Source organism: Cornus florida, unplaced genomic scaffold (assembly GCF_030987335.1).
Source record: "Cornus florida cultivar Cherokee Brave unplaced genomic scaffold, ASM3098733v1 CherokeeBrave_3.0.0_Hap2_Chr11, whole genome shotgun sequence".
Classification (NCBI taxonomy): domain Eukaryota; kingdom Viridiplantae; phylum Streptophyta; class Magnoliopsida; order Cornales; family Cornaceae; genus Cornus; species Cornus florida.
In genome coordinates this window covers 89,586,772-89,602,259 of record NW_026775581.1, presented here as the reverse complement: position 1 = coordinate 89,602,259, position 15,488 = coordinate 89,586,772, and the positions used below count along the sequence as shown (strand labels likewise).

Sequence of the window (15,488 nt, the reverse complement as noted above, 5' to 3'; positions counted from 1 at the left end):
ACTTCGACAGACAAAGTACTGATTACGGCTCGCTTATTCGGTTTAATTGTGAAGGAAGCGTGAGTTATGCTACTTTTATTATGTAGTAAAAAAAAAAAACTAACCCTGTGTTCAAATTGGGATGATAAAAAAATTAGTCCCACTTTTAAATTACTAAGTAGTGAATATTAATATATTAATTGACATAACGAAAGTTTTAAAAATATTAAATATATATATTTTTATATATATAAATTTTTTAAAAATACATATATATATATATATATAACCGGAGCGAGGGTGATGGCGGGGCCTCCATTAAAAGGGGACGAAAACGCGCCCAGTCACTGCCATTCCTATTCTACTCTTTCCCCATTTTGGAAGAAAAAAAATATTTTCAAAAAACATGGGTCAGGAGGAATGCTCCATCCCTCTCTTTTTTTCCTTCCTTAGAAGTAAACGTATCATTCCTCAAATCATTCATCTCTTCCATCTTTCCCTAAATCATTCCTTCCGATCAAATATAAATATAAGTATTAAATTGCCTTTTTACTTTTATAACTAGTTTGAGTCTTTTGACAGTGCATGCCCTATTGGTAGTTGACTAATTGATTGGCTCTAAAATCTTCCACAAATCTAAAGTTGAATTTCAACTTGGTGAAGATTGTTAGCACAACAACTTCCCAGCTCGTAAGTCTGTAAAATATGTTATTTGTTAATTTTTACTTACCCAAAAAAATAAAGAAATCTTTGTGAAAATTACTTACCAAATAGAAAATTTTAAATTGACTAATATACTTTCCCCATATTAAAATATGTTATTTGTTAATTTATTATACTTACCAAAAAAAATAAAAAATCTTTGTGAAAATTACTTATCAAAAAGAAATTCTAAAATTGACTAATATATGTACACATATTAGGTGTTTCTTCACCGGTTTAAAGAAAAATGAAGAGTCTTATCCCACCTTCATTGACTAGTATCTTGTTTTCAAGATTTCATCATTCGCGGATTCACCTTAGCTGCATGAAAATTTCATTAAAGGTTTTCATATATATATATATATTAAGATAATACTTTCCTCCTGACATTAATGTGTCATAATATCATTACACCTATTTTTACATTTTGAGAAAAAATAAATAATTTTGTCGTTAATGTGTCATAATATCATTACACCTATTTTTACATTTTGAGAAAAAATGAATAATTTTGTCGTCTTCTAAGTGGGTGTCACTCTCAAACTCCCGTTGCTTCCCTTCCTGTACACTCTCACTCCCGTTTTTATTCCGTGTGACTTATAGTGCACCTGCTTTTTATATGACCTAGGCCTTACTGATGAAATAAAAATAAAAATAAAAAAGGCATGTTTGCACTTATATGGAATGGAAAACAGAAAATGGAAATAGTTTCGAAACACGCCCAAAATATACAATAGCAATAGTTAGTCGTTAGCGTGAGCTGTTTGTTTCCCTCCGTACGACCCTTTTTGTTAAGTCTCGAAAGCGCCTTTTTGTTATTCTTTTTGTTATTTTGTCCCACACATTCTTCCACTTTTCTCTCTCTTTCTCTCTCGTCGATCTTCACACATTTTCCGTCAAAGTTCGCCTAGAAAATCTGTTTGCAATTCTTACACTTCTAATCTTGCTCGGAACTTATTCCGACGTCGTTTTTTTCCGGTCTCTCTTTACGCTTCCTCCATCAAAGGTATAGTGTTTTCATTGGGCATTCAATTATTATTTTGTGATTGAAATTATGTATTTGTTAATTTATTTTATTTATCTGATTATAAAGATTCACACACACATGTATACATGTTTCTCCTTCATTTTTTCAAATTTCTATTTGATTTGTTGTCGTACAATTTGAATTGAATGTATAGAAATTTGTCTTAATTGTTAATTGTGTTTCTATTCCATAACTCAGCTACTTGATCATTCTCCCTCTAATTTCATGATATTAGATTGAATATGGCATCTTTCGTAATTTATTGATATTTATATGTATAACTAAATGCTGTGTTTGATGTCCTAGAAAAAGTAAGAAAATGGACTAACTTAGAATTTTTTTGTTGTTGTTGTTCTAGACACATAAATAAAAACCTCTACCATGCTGTGCCTAATGCTTTTATTTGGCGTAGTTGAGCTGAGTTTTTGTTTTTGTTTTTTTCTAAATTTTGTTGTGGTTAATATCAAAATTCACCTATAAAAATAAAAAATAAAAAATAAAAAAATCACTTATCAGCACTTTCCTCATCAACAAAAACGATTAATAATTCATGCATACAAGTTATAAATTTGTTCTTATTTTTCAATGAGCTAGTCTTTTGGTGATGTGTTCTGTTCTTACTTCTTATGTTCTCAGAGTTAATGATCTCCCATAATAGAAGTGTCTGATGTGTGCAGAACTTTAATTACTTCTTTTTTAAAAAAATAATAATTCGAATGCACAAGCATAAACACACTCCCCTTAACCCACACCTGTTATATACACAAACAAATCCTTTAACATTTATATATTTATACATCATTGCGTTTTTCTTTTTCTTTTTCTTTTTCTTTTTTTTTTTTTTTTTTTTTTTTTTTTTTTTTTTTTTTCCTTTTGGGACATCCTTCAATTTCTTATTAATTTTCTTTTTATGTCCGAAGACTCAGAAGCTACAGAACAGAGAACTTCTCTTAGACAGAAATCAAATTTTGGCTGATTGAGTATGGAAATGTGTGGCTTGTTGGTGTCCGTAAGCAACCAAGTGGAGTGAATTTTTGAACATTTGGAGCTTAGTTTCTCCTGGGGAAATATGTACATTGGTTTTTCATGCTTACAACTCTTGGACTTGCATATTAGTTTTTTGATTGGCGAAGTTCAAATATTCTAGTACAAGCAAATTCCGGTGGTGGTAGATGAATAAGTTGTTACGGGTCATACTTGTTTTCCTGATGTTCAGACTTGATTGGAGAAAGTTTTTTTTTGCTGGTGCTGTAATTACACTAGTTGTGGTTGTAATTCAAATTCATTCACTTCCTAATCTGCTGACCGTATGGATGCTGTCCCCAGCAGCAACATTCTCTTCATATGAGCCCTTGAATAGTACCATGCATTTGGGTGAAAACCCTTCCTCGGGAATGGTTCAACAGTTTGAGCCCATTCTGGTTTCCCTCAGCATTGCTAAAAATAAGTCTGCTGAAGTAAAACAAGATGATGAAAAGAATGATGTGCCAAGGGCTGTAGTTACTCCTCTCGGTCCTCCTCCTCCTAGTAGAACCTTGCCCACTCGCTTGCTGGTACAATCTCAAATTTCTAATCATAATATATGAAGCTTTTACCTCTATGGTCTTGCTAACATTTCCTAAAAAATATTGTTAATTTTTTAGAAAGACATAAGGTCATTGAACCCAGAAGAGGCACTTGTTTATGCTAAAAAAGAGATCCTGAATGCCTCAAATGTCGCTGATGATCCAGATCTCTATGCCCCTTTGTTCCGGAATGTTTCAGCCTTTAAAAGGTACATACCATGGAACTTCTATAAAATGTTACTTTGTCATTGTAATAGTAAGACATAATCTTATGAAAGCTTCATGTTTAGTTTCTATGATTCATTCAATATATTATTGTATACCCTTTTTTTTTTTTTGGTGTGTATGGGTGGGTAAATTATTATAATTGTATATACTGCTTACAAAAAAAAAAAAACTTGAACTAACATTGGAGTGTATACATGCTTTAGACTGTGAACTGTGATGTTTTAAAGATGTGCATGGGGAAGTTTTTGGTTATTGGACTGGCAAAAGAATATATAATTTACTATATGGTGCATAATTTTTTGAAAAACTATTTGCATAAACATTATGTTTAAAACAATAACTATGTCCAAATTCAGGAGCTACGAGTTAATGGAACTCATACTCAAAGTTTACATTTACAAAGATGGAAGGAGACCTATTTTCCATTTCCCCTATCTCCGTGGAATTTATTCGTCAGAAGGATGGTTCATGAAGTTCATGAAGGAAAGTGAGCAGTTTGTGACGACGGACCCAGAAAAGGCTCACTTATTCTATTTGCCATATAGTGTGCGCCAGATGAAGAGGGTTCTTTACGTGCCTGAAGCACGTAACATTAAACCACTAGCAATCTTCCTCAGGGACTATGTAAACATGCTTGCCACAAAGTATCCTTTCTGGAACCGTACTCATGGATCGGATCATTTTCTAGTTGCTTGCCATGATTGGGTATGTTAATTTTATTAGACCTGCATCTCGTCTGTTGAAATGCTTTGATGTGTCAGTTTGCTTTTAGTTACATTTAAGAATCAAGGATAAATCACAATGCACGGTGCACTCTTAACATTGAAATTTTCTCTGGCCTGAAGTGAGTAACTTGAATAATAAAAGATGCTATAATAATTTGTAGTTCACATATTTCCTTCGACATTTTGGGATCAGTTAGAAGGAGTTTTAAACATGCTTTTGAAGGCATAATTGTTCATATGGTGTAGATTTAGAGGTCCAATCCTTCTACTCATGACAGGCCAGTTGGTATACTCTCTTGACCAGGTTGTCATAACCAGTACTAAAGACGTTGAATTTCTTTCTATTTCATTTCCATTGACTACATTCTTATTAATTTAATTTCTCCCCTTGGCTAGCTATTGAATAGACCATTGCTTGGTGCAATGGTAAAAGTTTAGATTGAAAAGTGCAATGGTATAGTTTCGAGTATGAGTATAATGTCAAAATTAGGTTTGTCTCAAGTCATCCTCAAAGCACTTTGTATGGGCAAGACCAACACTGGGTAATGACCTTTTATTTTCTTTTCTTTTTTATTAATCTTGTCGGAGTTCTTGCATTGTGAATTATTTCAGCACACAATATGTAATAGAATAGTGGCCAAAACTGCAGACTTCCATTTTTCTAGAAATTGTCCTCTGAAAAAGTTGAAATCTTTAGTGTCAGTTAGAGTTGCTAATGAAGCAAACTGCTAAGGACATGCATTAACCAAAATTGCTGCATGTCAAAATTCAAGATTTGAATAAAGAGCTACTGCATCAGCTGTATTCTTAGGCTCTGTGAGAGGCAACACTCTTATAAGATGTCGTCTAACTTAGCTGGATCCGAACAAGATGGAATTACAAACTACTAGCCAACCCCAAATGGTTGGGATAAGGCTTTGTTGAGTTGAGTTGCCATCTATCTCAGCCAGTCAGCTGGTGAAGTATGAGATGGGGTGTGGTCGTTCCACATATATAGGAAGACATGTTTCACATAACAGACAGATGAGTAACAACTAAGAGTTGCTCTCATTGTATGTGCAGAGAGAGACGGGGAAAGATTTAATCAATCCTATTTTGGAATTTCAGCTCCACCCTCTATTTCCTTATTAAATTGCAGTTTGTTCAAATAACTCCCATCCTCTCTTACCTAACTTTTGTCTGATTTTTTTTTTTTACTTTTTATAGGGCTCGTACACAGTGACTGAGCATAAAGAGCTAAGCACAAATACCATAAAAGTTCTCTGCAATGCAGATGTGTCCGAGAAAATTTTTGTCGCTGGAAAGGATGTTTCCCTAGCACAAACCACCATAAGGCATCCCAGAAGGCCTCTGCATGGTCTTGGTGGAAGAAGAGTGTCACAGCGCCCAATTCTCGCCTTCTTTGCTGGAAAGATGCATGGTAGGGTCCGTCCCAAACTTCTCAAGTACTGGCGTGGCAAAGATAAAGATATGTGGATTTCTGGGCCTCTACCCAGTAAAGTCCCCAGAAAAATGTCTTATGCTCAACAAATGAAATCAAGTAAATATTGCATTTGCCCAATGGGTTATGAAGTAAATAGCCCCAGGATTGTGGAGGCTATATATTTTGAATGTGTCCCAGTGATTATAGCTGACAACTTTGTCCCTCCATTAAATGAAGTGCTAGATTGGGACGCATTGTCTGTGACTGTGGCCGAGCAGGATATACCCAAACTGAAGGAGATTTTATTGGCTATCCCTATGAAACGATACCTTACCATGAAAAATAATGTGAAGATGGTGCAGAAGCATTTCCTTTGGAACCCAAGTCCAATCAGATATGATTTGTTCCACATGGTTTTGCATTCAATTTGGTATAGCAGGCTGAGCCAGATTGAAGTACCACAATCATCATAAACTCTTGGGATTCTTTTAGGTGGGTTCTAGTACATGAAGTATAGCTAAATTTGAATGTGGACCTGGTAGAATTAGTCTAACTCGCAACAGCTCGTGCTTATTCCAAGACTTGAGTGGCATACCTCTTGTGATTATGGAGGAATGAAACAACAGCTGTTGAACTGGGTTCTGGTTTGCTGTTCAGAATCGTAGTACATTGAGCTGAAAACAGGGTTGAATATTTGGTGGGAAAATTGTGACATCTAGAACGAGGAATGGAACATGCAAATCATGCAATGGAGGTACTGCATTATTGGTAGTCTGAACTGCTACTGTTAATGTTGTTTTGCCACATGATTACTTAATATAGTCAGCTTCGACCCCACTTGGCTTCAAAAAATGTGTACTAATAGATTCTCTTTGCTTGTGCTGTGACCAACCAAAGGATCCATCAGGGTGACAAAGGAGCTGCTGCCACTTTACCGATTAAGCATATCTGAATAATTTACCGCGTTTCTGTGAAATGACAGCAGCATTTTTGCACTATGATGCGTTATTACCATAAACTAGATGAAACTGTAGAAAAGATACTCCTACGATGAGAATTATATCTATCGTTTGCCTTACACAATGATTAGACTGAAGCAAAATAGTAAGAAAGTGACAAGGAAAAATGCTGTTAGTCCCCAGGAAGATTAACATTTCATGATTCACCATTTATCCCACTCCCCCCCTATGTTTAGCTTGCGAGATCTTAGGTTTTAAATTTTTTTTCTAATCGCAGGTAGAATGAGAAGTTCTGTAATTTTTATAATGCCCCCGAGATGACCGGGCAGTTCAACAAATCCAATTGTTTTGTATTTTAATAGAGACACAAATGAAGGTTCAATGTACCAGATTTCTTTATCTTGGCTGTCTCTAGAAGGTGAGTATAGCCAAGAATACAGAATTGGAGTGATTTCTTCGGAATCTATAACATGAACACTTTGGTGTTCATTACCATCGTATGATTTTAATGGCGGTCTTTTCATAGAGACAAATCCAGCTGTTTTTTCCTTTATTTCGTGACTTCGATGTTGACTTGGTAATGGAGTCAACTACGTTGCTCTTGTTGTCAATAAAGTGTGCCATTTTACACAGACTCTGCTCAGTTCTTAGTGGACTCAATTATTATCTTTGGCCATGTTAAATCAAAGTTGTTCTTAGGCATTTTGTTGTATATGGAAGCTTGGTCCAGTACGACCTTGGTTGTAAATGCTGCTTAGTTTTCGAACTATAATTGTGCCAAGAAATTGATGTCTATGTACCAATACTAAAAGATTTAGTTGTTTTAGGCCTTTTATCTTGGTATTTGGCAATCCATGATTGTTTAACTAAAGAACATATATATCCACAAGCACACTGTTAAAATTCTGCACCAATTAAAAAAAATTCAACGGCAGAAACTTTACTATATATTATCCAGACCTCCATTTTTTTTATCTGAAAGCCATGGATCCTCATCGAGTTCAAGAAATTTATTCACCCACTCTAACCCGTAGGTGCCTTCACTCGAGAAATCAAAGAATTCATTTGCATTGAAGCTAGGATCCATGTATCCGCTTCCATCAATGCCTTCTTTGTCGGCCTCGTGGATGGCCACAGTTTTTTGAGGCGTAGTCTCTTGTGCCGTTGAAGTTGCTGCTGTTTTTTCTTTATGTTTCATTTTCTTGCTCAAATGTGAATTCCAGTAATTCTTGATTTCATTATCAGTTCGTCCTGGAAGTCTCCCAGCAATCAATGACCACCTATAAAAAAAAAAAAAAAAAAAAAAAAAAAAAAAAAAAAAAATAGAACACATAAGATTAAATATGTCAATTTAATCATCTTAATTTTCTTTTGAATCATTAAGTAGAAGCAAATGAACTAATGTTGTCGTTTCCATAATGCTCATAGGTTGAGACAACTGTATTTAAACTACATTATGGTTTTTGTCACTTTGTATTATCACTAACCTGTTCCCAAGTAGCTTATGAAGCCTAAGTATCAAGTCCTCTTCTGCATCAGATATGTTGCCTCTCTTGATGTTTGGTCTCAGATAATTCAACCACCTCAATCTACAACTCTTCCCGCATCTGTTCAAGCCTGCAAGAACACGAATCAAAATTTAGAAAAATGCGGTTCATGAATTGTGTTAGAGCATAAAACTAGGATACATTACCTGATTTAATTGCTACTGTTTTCCACTTCTTTGCACCATGGATTTCTATATACTGGGCTAGTTTTTGATCTTCCTCAGCTGTCCACGCCCCTTTGTTAAAGACATTTTTACTACTACTAGATCCTTCGTTCTTCCGAGCCATATTGTACACACACAGAGATAGATGTATATGCTTTGAGTTTGAGAAAGTCTGTCAGCTAGCTGAAAGTTAGCAAGAGAGAGAGAGAGAAGTGTGGGTGTGCTGAGTTTTGTGCAACCTAGCTAAGAAAGGTAGCTGTCTTTTCAGAGAGAGAGATTGCAATTGAGAAGAGATGTACTACTGTAGGTAGGGTGAATGTGAGAGAGAGAGAGAGAGAGAGAGAGAGTCAGTTTGTTTGAAACTTTGATGTTTGAGTAATCGAGAGTAAGTCAGCAGGGATTAAAATATGGACTGGGGGGTATGTTGTTGGTTAGGATTACTGCATAGTCAGTCCATTCTATCTACCCTTCCCCTCCCAGGGAGGAAAATGAAGGAACCTCAACTACCTTTCACACACTGTTTGAGAATGGGAAGTAGATTGTAGGAGGGCAAGTAAGTTAAGTTTGTCTCCAGCTTCAAATCAGTTGAAGAGAGGAAAGGAATATGCTTTCAAACATAAAGTCCGTTTGACATGCGAGTTTTGTGACACCAGTGTTTTGGGTAGAAAATAGAATCATGTTTGATAACAAAAATTTGTCTTTAAAAAATTAAAAAAAAATTACGTTATGAAATATTCGAATAATATGAGTACAAATTAAAAAAATAATATCAAACCCGTCTTAAGTTTCCCTTTCTTGGAGGAAAGGATGAAGAACAGCTCTGTCTTGGAGGATGTGACCCCATCATGACCACCACCCAAGAGAGACAAAAACCATTACTAGCAGCAGCTTAAGGACATTAATGGAACACGTGGATCAAAAAGAATTTGTGTGGATGACACAAGGGCTCATTTCTCCCAATTATTTGAACCCTTTTTATATTGTAATTTATATTATTTTTGCGGTGAATACCATAGAGAGATGTCATCAGAATCCTAGTGGTCCATAACCCTTAAAGTTAATTATAATTCCCTCTTGCAAATATTAGTAGTACATATTTACACTTTTGCCATAAAGTTACCCCTTCTCTTCTCTCTAAAATTAATGCCAGCAGACCTAGGTTCTTGTAACTATTGTTTTCTTCAAAGAGAAACTTTTAGTTTTGCTCACACATGCACGTTCTTATGAATTTAGGAAATTGATATATTCTTTTAAAAAAATTCAAATTTTTTTAAAGGTTTTTTTTTTTTGTCCAAATTTTTTGGTCAACATTACAAATTAATACTATTCAACATGATCTAGAGGGTTTTGGATGGAAAAATTAGGTTCATGTACTATATTGAATGTTCTTCAAAGACAAACTTGTTCACCATCCATTGCTGACTTTGTTCACCCATATATGGTTGGATGGATCATCACGTCTTATCAAAAGGGGACAACTTGTATTGATTGATATGCAGGGGTTTTAAGTTTGAAACTTCAATCAATCTGAATTTTAGAAAATTGATATAGAATTTAAAAAAAAAAAAAAATCAAATATTTGTAAAAAAAATTAAGATATGCACGGTTCAGTTTTATAAAAGTAATTTTTAAGAAATTATTTTTAAAAAAATTATAAATGACAGTTATTTGGAAACTATCAAATGGATACAAGCTATAATTGCGTTTTTAGAAAATATTTTTCAAGTTCTAAAACAATTTAAAAAAAAAAAATTATTCTCCGAAAACAGAACTAATTTTTTTTTTTTTTTTTTTTTCAAAATTTTTGTTTAACAATTACTTCAGTATTGGATGGAAAAATAAGGTGTTATAAATCTGACTTGGACATTACTCCGTACATGGATGGAATATATCAATTTCCTAAATTCATAAGAACGTGCATGCGTGAGCAAAACTACAAGTTTCTCTTTGGTGATCTTTTAACTTCAGTGCACCAAATAACTACTACTTCAGCTGATTTTTTCTTTTTTTTTTAGCACGCTTTTGCTGAATAACACCAAAATACCCATTTATACAATCCAAAATTTTCCATTCTCGTCAAATCTTTTACTATTTGGTTGAATTGTTCATTTAATTTATTCTGCTTTGATTGTTTGGTTGAATCAAAATTTTATTATTTTTACAGGGACAATATTAATATGTCATTCAGCACCAGTGGGACACGTGGTAGAACTTGACCCATAAATGCTGAAAATTCATAATACATCATAGGTTATTAAAATATGCTTTCTTTCTTAGGAATAATAAAATTCTGACAATATATATATATATATATATATATATATATATAATTTTTGTGAATACAATATATTTGTTGTGCTTTTATTTCAGCAACCTAAAATATGTTGGTTCTAAAAAATACTATATAAAATAGGGCAACAGAGAGACAGACACAAATTTGAAGGTGTGAGACTGTTTCGTAGAGTCGTAAGCCAATGAAATTCCGTAGTCAAATCATCAAATCCAACAACAATAAAGAGAAGCACGTGTCCCTCGGCTTTGTTGCTGCTTTTTTCTTCTTTTATTTTCTCTTCCTCTGTCCTACCCCTTGTCCTTTTCTCCAATGACATAGAAGGAATAGGTCAAATTTCTTTTCCTTCCATGCAAAAGATGAGTAATTATAATACTAATAATTATTAAGATAAAGTGTAAAAATCTCTCCTAAACTTTACTCTCTCACCTTAAAAATCCTCCCGAATTAATAGTTTAACTTCTTAAATTATTAATTTTTTTACAAAAAACATCCGGTAATGTTTCATTTGATTTCTCAGGCCAATTAGGCGTGTGATGCACACATGCTAACAATATATTTTTAAAATGACAAAAGCTACCCTTATACTATTAAATGTATAAAATTAAAGTTGAAAAAAAAAAAAAAAAAATCCCAAATTAAAACCAAAATCTGTTCTAGTTCACAGCCGTCACAAACCAAACCCTAAGACAAAACCTCTTACGCGATCTGAATTTCACCATCGCCGTGTCCTCAGCCACATTCTCTCTCTCAATATCGTCGTCGCGACCTCATCAACGCTGTGAACCTGTTGTCGCCGCCACTGCTGTGAACTTGCCGGCAGCGCACGCCTCCATCTCCAGCGTCGAATGGGCCTGTTGAGGAGTCAACGAGGATGGGTATTTTGCAATTGGGTTTGGTGAGTTTGTTACTCACTTTGCAGGCCGGACGTGTTCAAGAAGGCTATAAAACATGGCTTCTTTGTTGAGGAGTTTTTCGGGCATGTGGGAGGCAACACAGAGAACCTCTATTTGGAAGAAATCAACGAGGATGGGTAGTAGTCCAGGTTCCGATCAATGAACTGCTCGTTGGTGTCATTTGTTTGAAGGTAGCAATTGTCATCAAAACATGGTTTCCAATAGCGAGTGGTGACCAGCGATGCCGATGGGTTGTCTTCACCTTGGTACTGTAAATGGTGAAAAATTGTCATCAAAACATGTCTTCGAAGAACGAGTGCCGACCGGCGATGGCGATGGCGATGGCGATGGCGATGGCGATGGCGATGGATTGTCTTCACCTTTCGTACTGTAAATGGCGATGGGGTTTCTATTTGGGGGTTAGGGTTGAACTGGCAGATTGGGTTTCAAATTGGTGTTCTGAGGAAGTTTGGATTTCAGCAAATTGGGAAGCCAATTGGATTTCGGCGAACTCCTCATCGTCGCTCTGCTGCTGATGCGCTGTGATTGTTCCCGGAGATGAGGAGAGCAATACAGACCTTGACTTGATCGTAGTCGTAGCTGGGGGATGTAGTGGCGCCACTCCAGGAGAGCGGTGTGGGTAGGTGTGGCGGTGGAGGCCGACGACCTCTGCGCCTGCCCGGCCGATGGTGTTGTAATACGTATGTAATGTGTATAATATATATAACATAGTATATAATAAAGCACCAAAACGCTGTCGTTTCACCAGAGGGTAATTTTGTAATCTTATTTTTCAAGACTTGCCTGTTGTCCTTAAGTGTAACTTTTTAATAGTTCAAGGGGGCATTTGTTAATTTAGAAAATTTTTTTGCACTTTACCTTAATTATTATTATTTTTGGTTTAGGGGAATATTATATTATAATGCTAATAATTATTATTATTTGACAAAGACACATGGTTCTTTGTTTAAAAAGAAACACACATCTCATGAAATAGCCAAATTTGTGGTCAACTTGCCTAACATTTTCATAATTCACTTTTTAGGAGAATCCACTCCCTTGTGTACCTATTGTATCTTTTTCTTCCACAGGTGAGGGAACAAAAAAGAGAGAGGAGAGAAAATCATCTTTATTAAAAAAAATTATTATGTTTTATTTTCTAAAATAACTTTTCTTTTTTGGTGTATGTTTGGAAATTTTTATATTTATTTAACTTAAAAAATCTTTATTTTTTTTCTTTTTGGTTGAAATTCAGACGAATTTGTGAAATCTGCCCCTACTTATGATGAATCCTCCAAAAGTGCGAAAGTACCACTTATGCGTTCTAGTCATTATCCTTAATAACATAAGACAATTTGTTTCTGTGTTTTAATTTTAGCGGGATTGTGAATTTATTTTCTCCCTACCAACTCTTGAGTCATATATATCAAAGAAAGTTAGAAGAATGATGGTCTCCTGAAATTCAGGCACCAGTGGAATGATTTGTCCAGTTATTGAATAATAATTCTTCAACTACTCCATGAATTTGGACTAATCTCAACTTTTCAGGAAGCTAATCTTATGATTTTTCAACTACTACATATATATATATATATATATATATATATAGGCATAGCTCACCATGATTCTTAAGTAATTCTTCTTATTTTATATATATATATATATATATATAGGCATTAGCTCACCATAATATTTTCTTATTATAAAAAGAATCTAATAGATATTTTTTTTGGGAAATTAAGAATCTAATAGATTATTTATAAAATATTAAATTAAGTACCATGTGGGGGCATGTAACATAAGACAATTTGTTTCCGTGATTTAATTTTAGCGGGGTTGTGAATTTAAGTTCTCTCTAATAACTCTTGAGTCATATATGTCAAAGGAAGTTAGAAGAATGATAGTCTCTTACAATTCAGGCATCATTGGAGTGATTTGTCCAGTTATTGAATTATAATTCTCCAACAACTGAATGATTTGTTCTGTGATAATTATTCTTCAACAACTCCATGAATTTGGACTAATCTCAACTTTTCAGGAAGCTAATCTTTTGATTTTTAATAATATATGCAGAGCTCACCATGATTTTTGAGTAACTATTTCTACATTAAGGTTCCGTTTGTTGGGACGTAAAATATTTTTAAATATATATATATATATATATATTTTGATATTTGGTTGTCGTAAGATATTTACGAAGAAAAAAAATATTACAACTTCCGTCCATTTAAAGTGAGACAGTGGAAATAAAATTTAACAAAAATAATTTATCCATCAATTATCGACAAGTTATTTTACATGTTCCGCCCGATGAACTTGACCTCAACCTCGACGTAGACTTTTGTCAAATACTGACAAAGTAAAAATAAAAAAATATTTTATTTGAAAAAGAAAAATATTTTCTAAAAAGAATATTTTAGGGGCCTAAATGTCTTATAATATTTCTTATTATAAAAAGAATCTAATAGATTTTTTTTTGGGAAATTAAGAATCTAATAGATTATTTATAAATTATTAAATTAAAGTACTCTGTGGGGGCGTGTAAAATGAGGAGAATGAAAATACTGTTTTTGGTTTTTTTACCTCTCAAAAATTCAAAATAGAAGTTTCCAAAAGTTAGGTAGAAAGGAGATTTCTTTTCGACTCTGTGGGGTTTCAAATAAAACTCTCTTATGTTTTGAAGTGCATATTATAGTCTTGAAGTGCATATGTTTTGAAGTGCATATTTTTTGGGGAGCTAGTTCGCATATTATAGTCTGCCCGTCTATATGTATGTATATTCATATATGTATATAATTTACTACTCCTTATAATAGTAATATTTTTAGAATGATAGAATACTATTTTCTGATATTTGTATTTTTTTTTTCTTCCCTTTTCTAGTGAGATTACATAATAAACACCATTTTTTATAAATGAAAAAAATGATTAAAGTGAGCGTGTGAGTATTTAAGATCACAAATGAGAAAATAAGTATGTGAATGTCTTGTCAAAGAAAAAAAAATAATAATAATAAAGAGATGTTAGTTGATGACTATGAACTCATTGATGTGAACCGTAAATTATGTCTAATAACATTTTGTGCAATGGGCAATGGTGGACCTAGGAATTCATATATTTAAAATAAGATAATTCTTTTGATAAAATAATAAATATAAAAATCTAATATTAATTAATGTTGTGTTTGGTACGTAATAATAGAGGGAATATAAATAAGAATGGAATAAGAAAAAAATTGGAATGTAATGATCATTCTTCTTCCATTATTTGACTTTATATATGAAATGACGTATGAATGGATTGATAATAATCAATTTTGTTTGGTTAGACTAATTTAAAGCTTAAAATGGATAAAATTTCAAATTGAATTTTTCAAAATACCACTCTCAATGATAAATCAATTAAATTAACAAAATAATATTTTTCTATATTTTATAAAAAAAAAAATGGGTGGCGCTTGTGATGGTGGAAAGACATGATGGTGGTTGTGGTGGAAAGTGACAACGATGGCAAGCAATGGTGGTGAGTGTAGGTGGAAGGCAGCGGCAATAACAATGGTAGAAGGCAGTAGAGGTGGCGAAAGGCGGCAATAGTGGAAGGAGTGGAGGTGGCGGTGGTAATGACAACAGTAGTAGTGGAAGACGGTGATAGTGGTATCAGTGGCAGTGACGTTGGTGGAGGTGACAGTAGTGAAAGGTAGTTATGGTGATAGAAGGTGGTGGCAAAAGATAGTGGAAGTGGCGGTAGTTAAAGATGGTGGAAGGCGATGGCGGTGGTAGTTTTTAGACTTGAAACATGAGTTTTTTTTTTTAAAAAAAAAAAATACTTGGAATAGATGGAATAAATTTTAATTACAAAAGAATAATCATTGCCACTTTAAATTTCATACAAAATAAAAAAATAGTTAGAATAGGCATTCTATTGAATTCATTTCATTATATTTCAACATACAACGTAAGTGCAACTCTCAATCCCTCCTACCG

At 33.8% G+C, this 15,488-nt stretch overlaps 2 protein-coding genes across 3 annotated transcripts; one reads left to right on the top strand and one right to left on the bottom strand.

Moving 5' to 3' along the window:
- The first annotated feature begins 1,527 nt into the window (after window positions 1–1,527).
- Window positions 1,528–7,477, top strand: LOC132284793 (probable glycosyltransferase At3g07620). Of its 2 annotated transcripts, XM_059786920.1 has the most exons (5): window positions 1,528–1,687; window positions 2,629–3,261; window positions 3,352–3,482; window positions 3,858–4,206; window positions 5,433–7,477. In XM_059786920.1, exons 2-5 carry the CDS (start codon window positions 2,881–2,883, stop codon window positions 6,120–6,122), a joined length of 1,551 nt encoding a protein of 516 aa, XP_059642903.1. In that variant the 5' UTR covers window positions 1,528–1,687; window positions 2,629–2,880; the 3' UTR covers window positions 6,123–7,477. The 2 variants fall into 2 exon arrangements, with proteins under 2 accessions (XP_059642903.1, XP_059642904.1); XM_059786921.1 differs by lacking the exon at window positions 1,528–1,687 and having other exon boundaries at window positions 2,450–3,261.
- Window positions 7,478–7,503: 26 nt separating this feature from the next.
- Window positions 7,504–8,723, bottom strand: LOC132284794 (transcription factor MYB3-like). The gene is made up of 3 exons (XM_059786922.1): window positions 8,302–8,723; window positions 8,096–8,225; window positions 7,504–7,888 (listed from the first exon to the last, which is right to left on the bottom strand). Exons 1-3 carry the CDS (start codon window positions 8,441–8,443, stop codon window positions 7,552–7,554), a joined length of 609 nt encoding a protein of 202 aa, XP_059642905.1. The 5' UTR covers window positions 8,444–8,723; the 3' UTR covers window positions 7,504–7,551.
- Window positions 8,724–15,488: the final 6,765 nt, after the last annotated feature.

Coding starts and splice junctions, on each gene's coding strand:
- LOC132284794 (XM_059786922.1), bottom strand. CDS start 8,443: ATGGCTCGGAAGAACGAAGGATCTAGTAGTAGTAAAAATGTCTTTAAC. Junction 8,226..8,301: donor AACAGTAGCAATTAAATCAG/GTAATGTATCCT, acceptor GTGTTCTTGCAG/GCTTGAACAGATGCGGGAAG. Junction 7,889..8,095: donor CATAAGCTACTTGGGAACAG/GTTAGTGATAAT, acceptor TTTTTTTTATAG/GTGGTCATTGATTGCTGGGA.
- LOC132284793 (XM_059786920.1), top strand. CDS start 2,881: ATGAATAAGTTGTTACGGGTCATACTTGTTTTCCTGATGTTCAGACTT. Junction 3,262..3,351: donor CCTTGCCCACTCGCTTGCTG/GTACAATCTCAA, acceptor TTAATTTTTTAG/AAAGACATAAGGTCATTGAA. Junction 4,207..5,432: donor TAGTTGCTTGCCATGATTGG/GTATGTTAATTT, acceptor TACTTTTTATAG/GGCTCGTACACAGTGACTGA.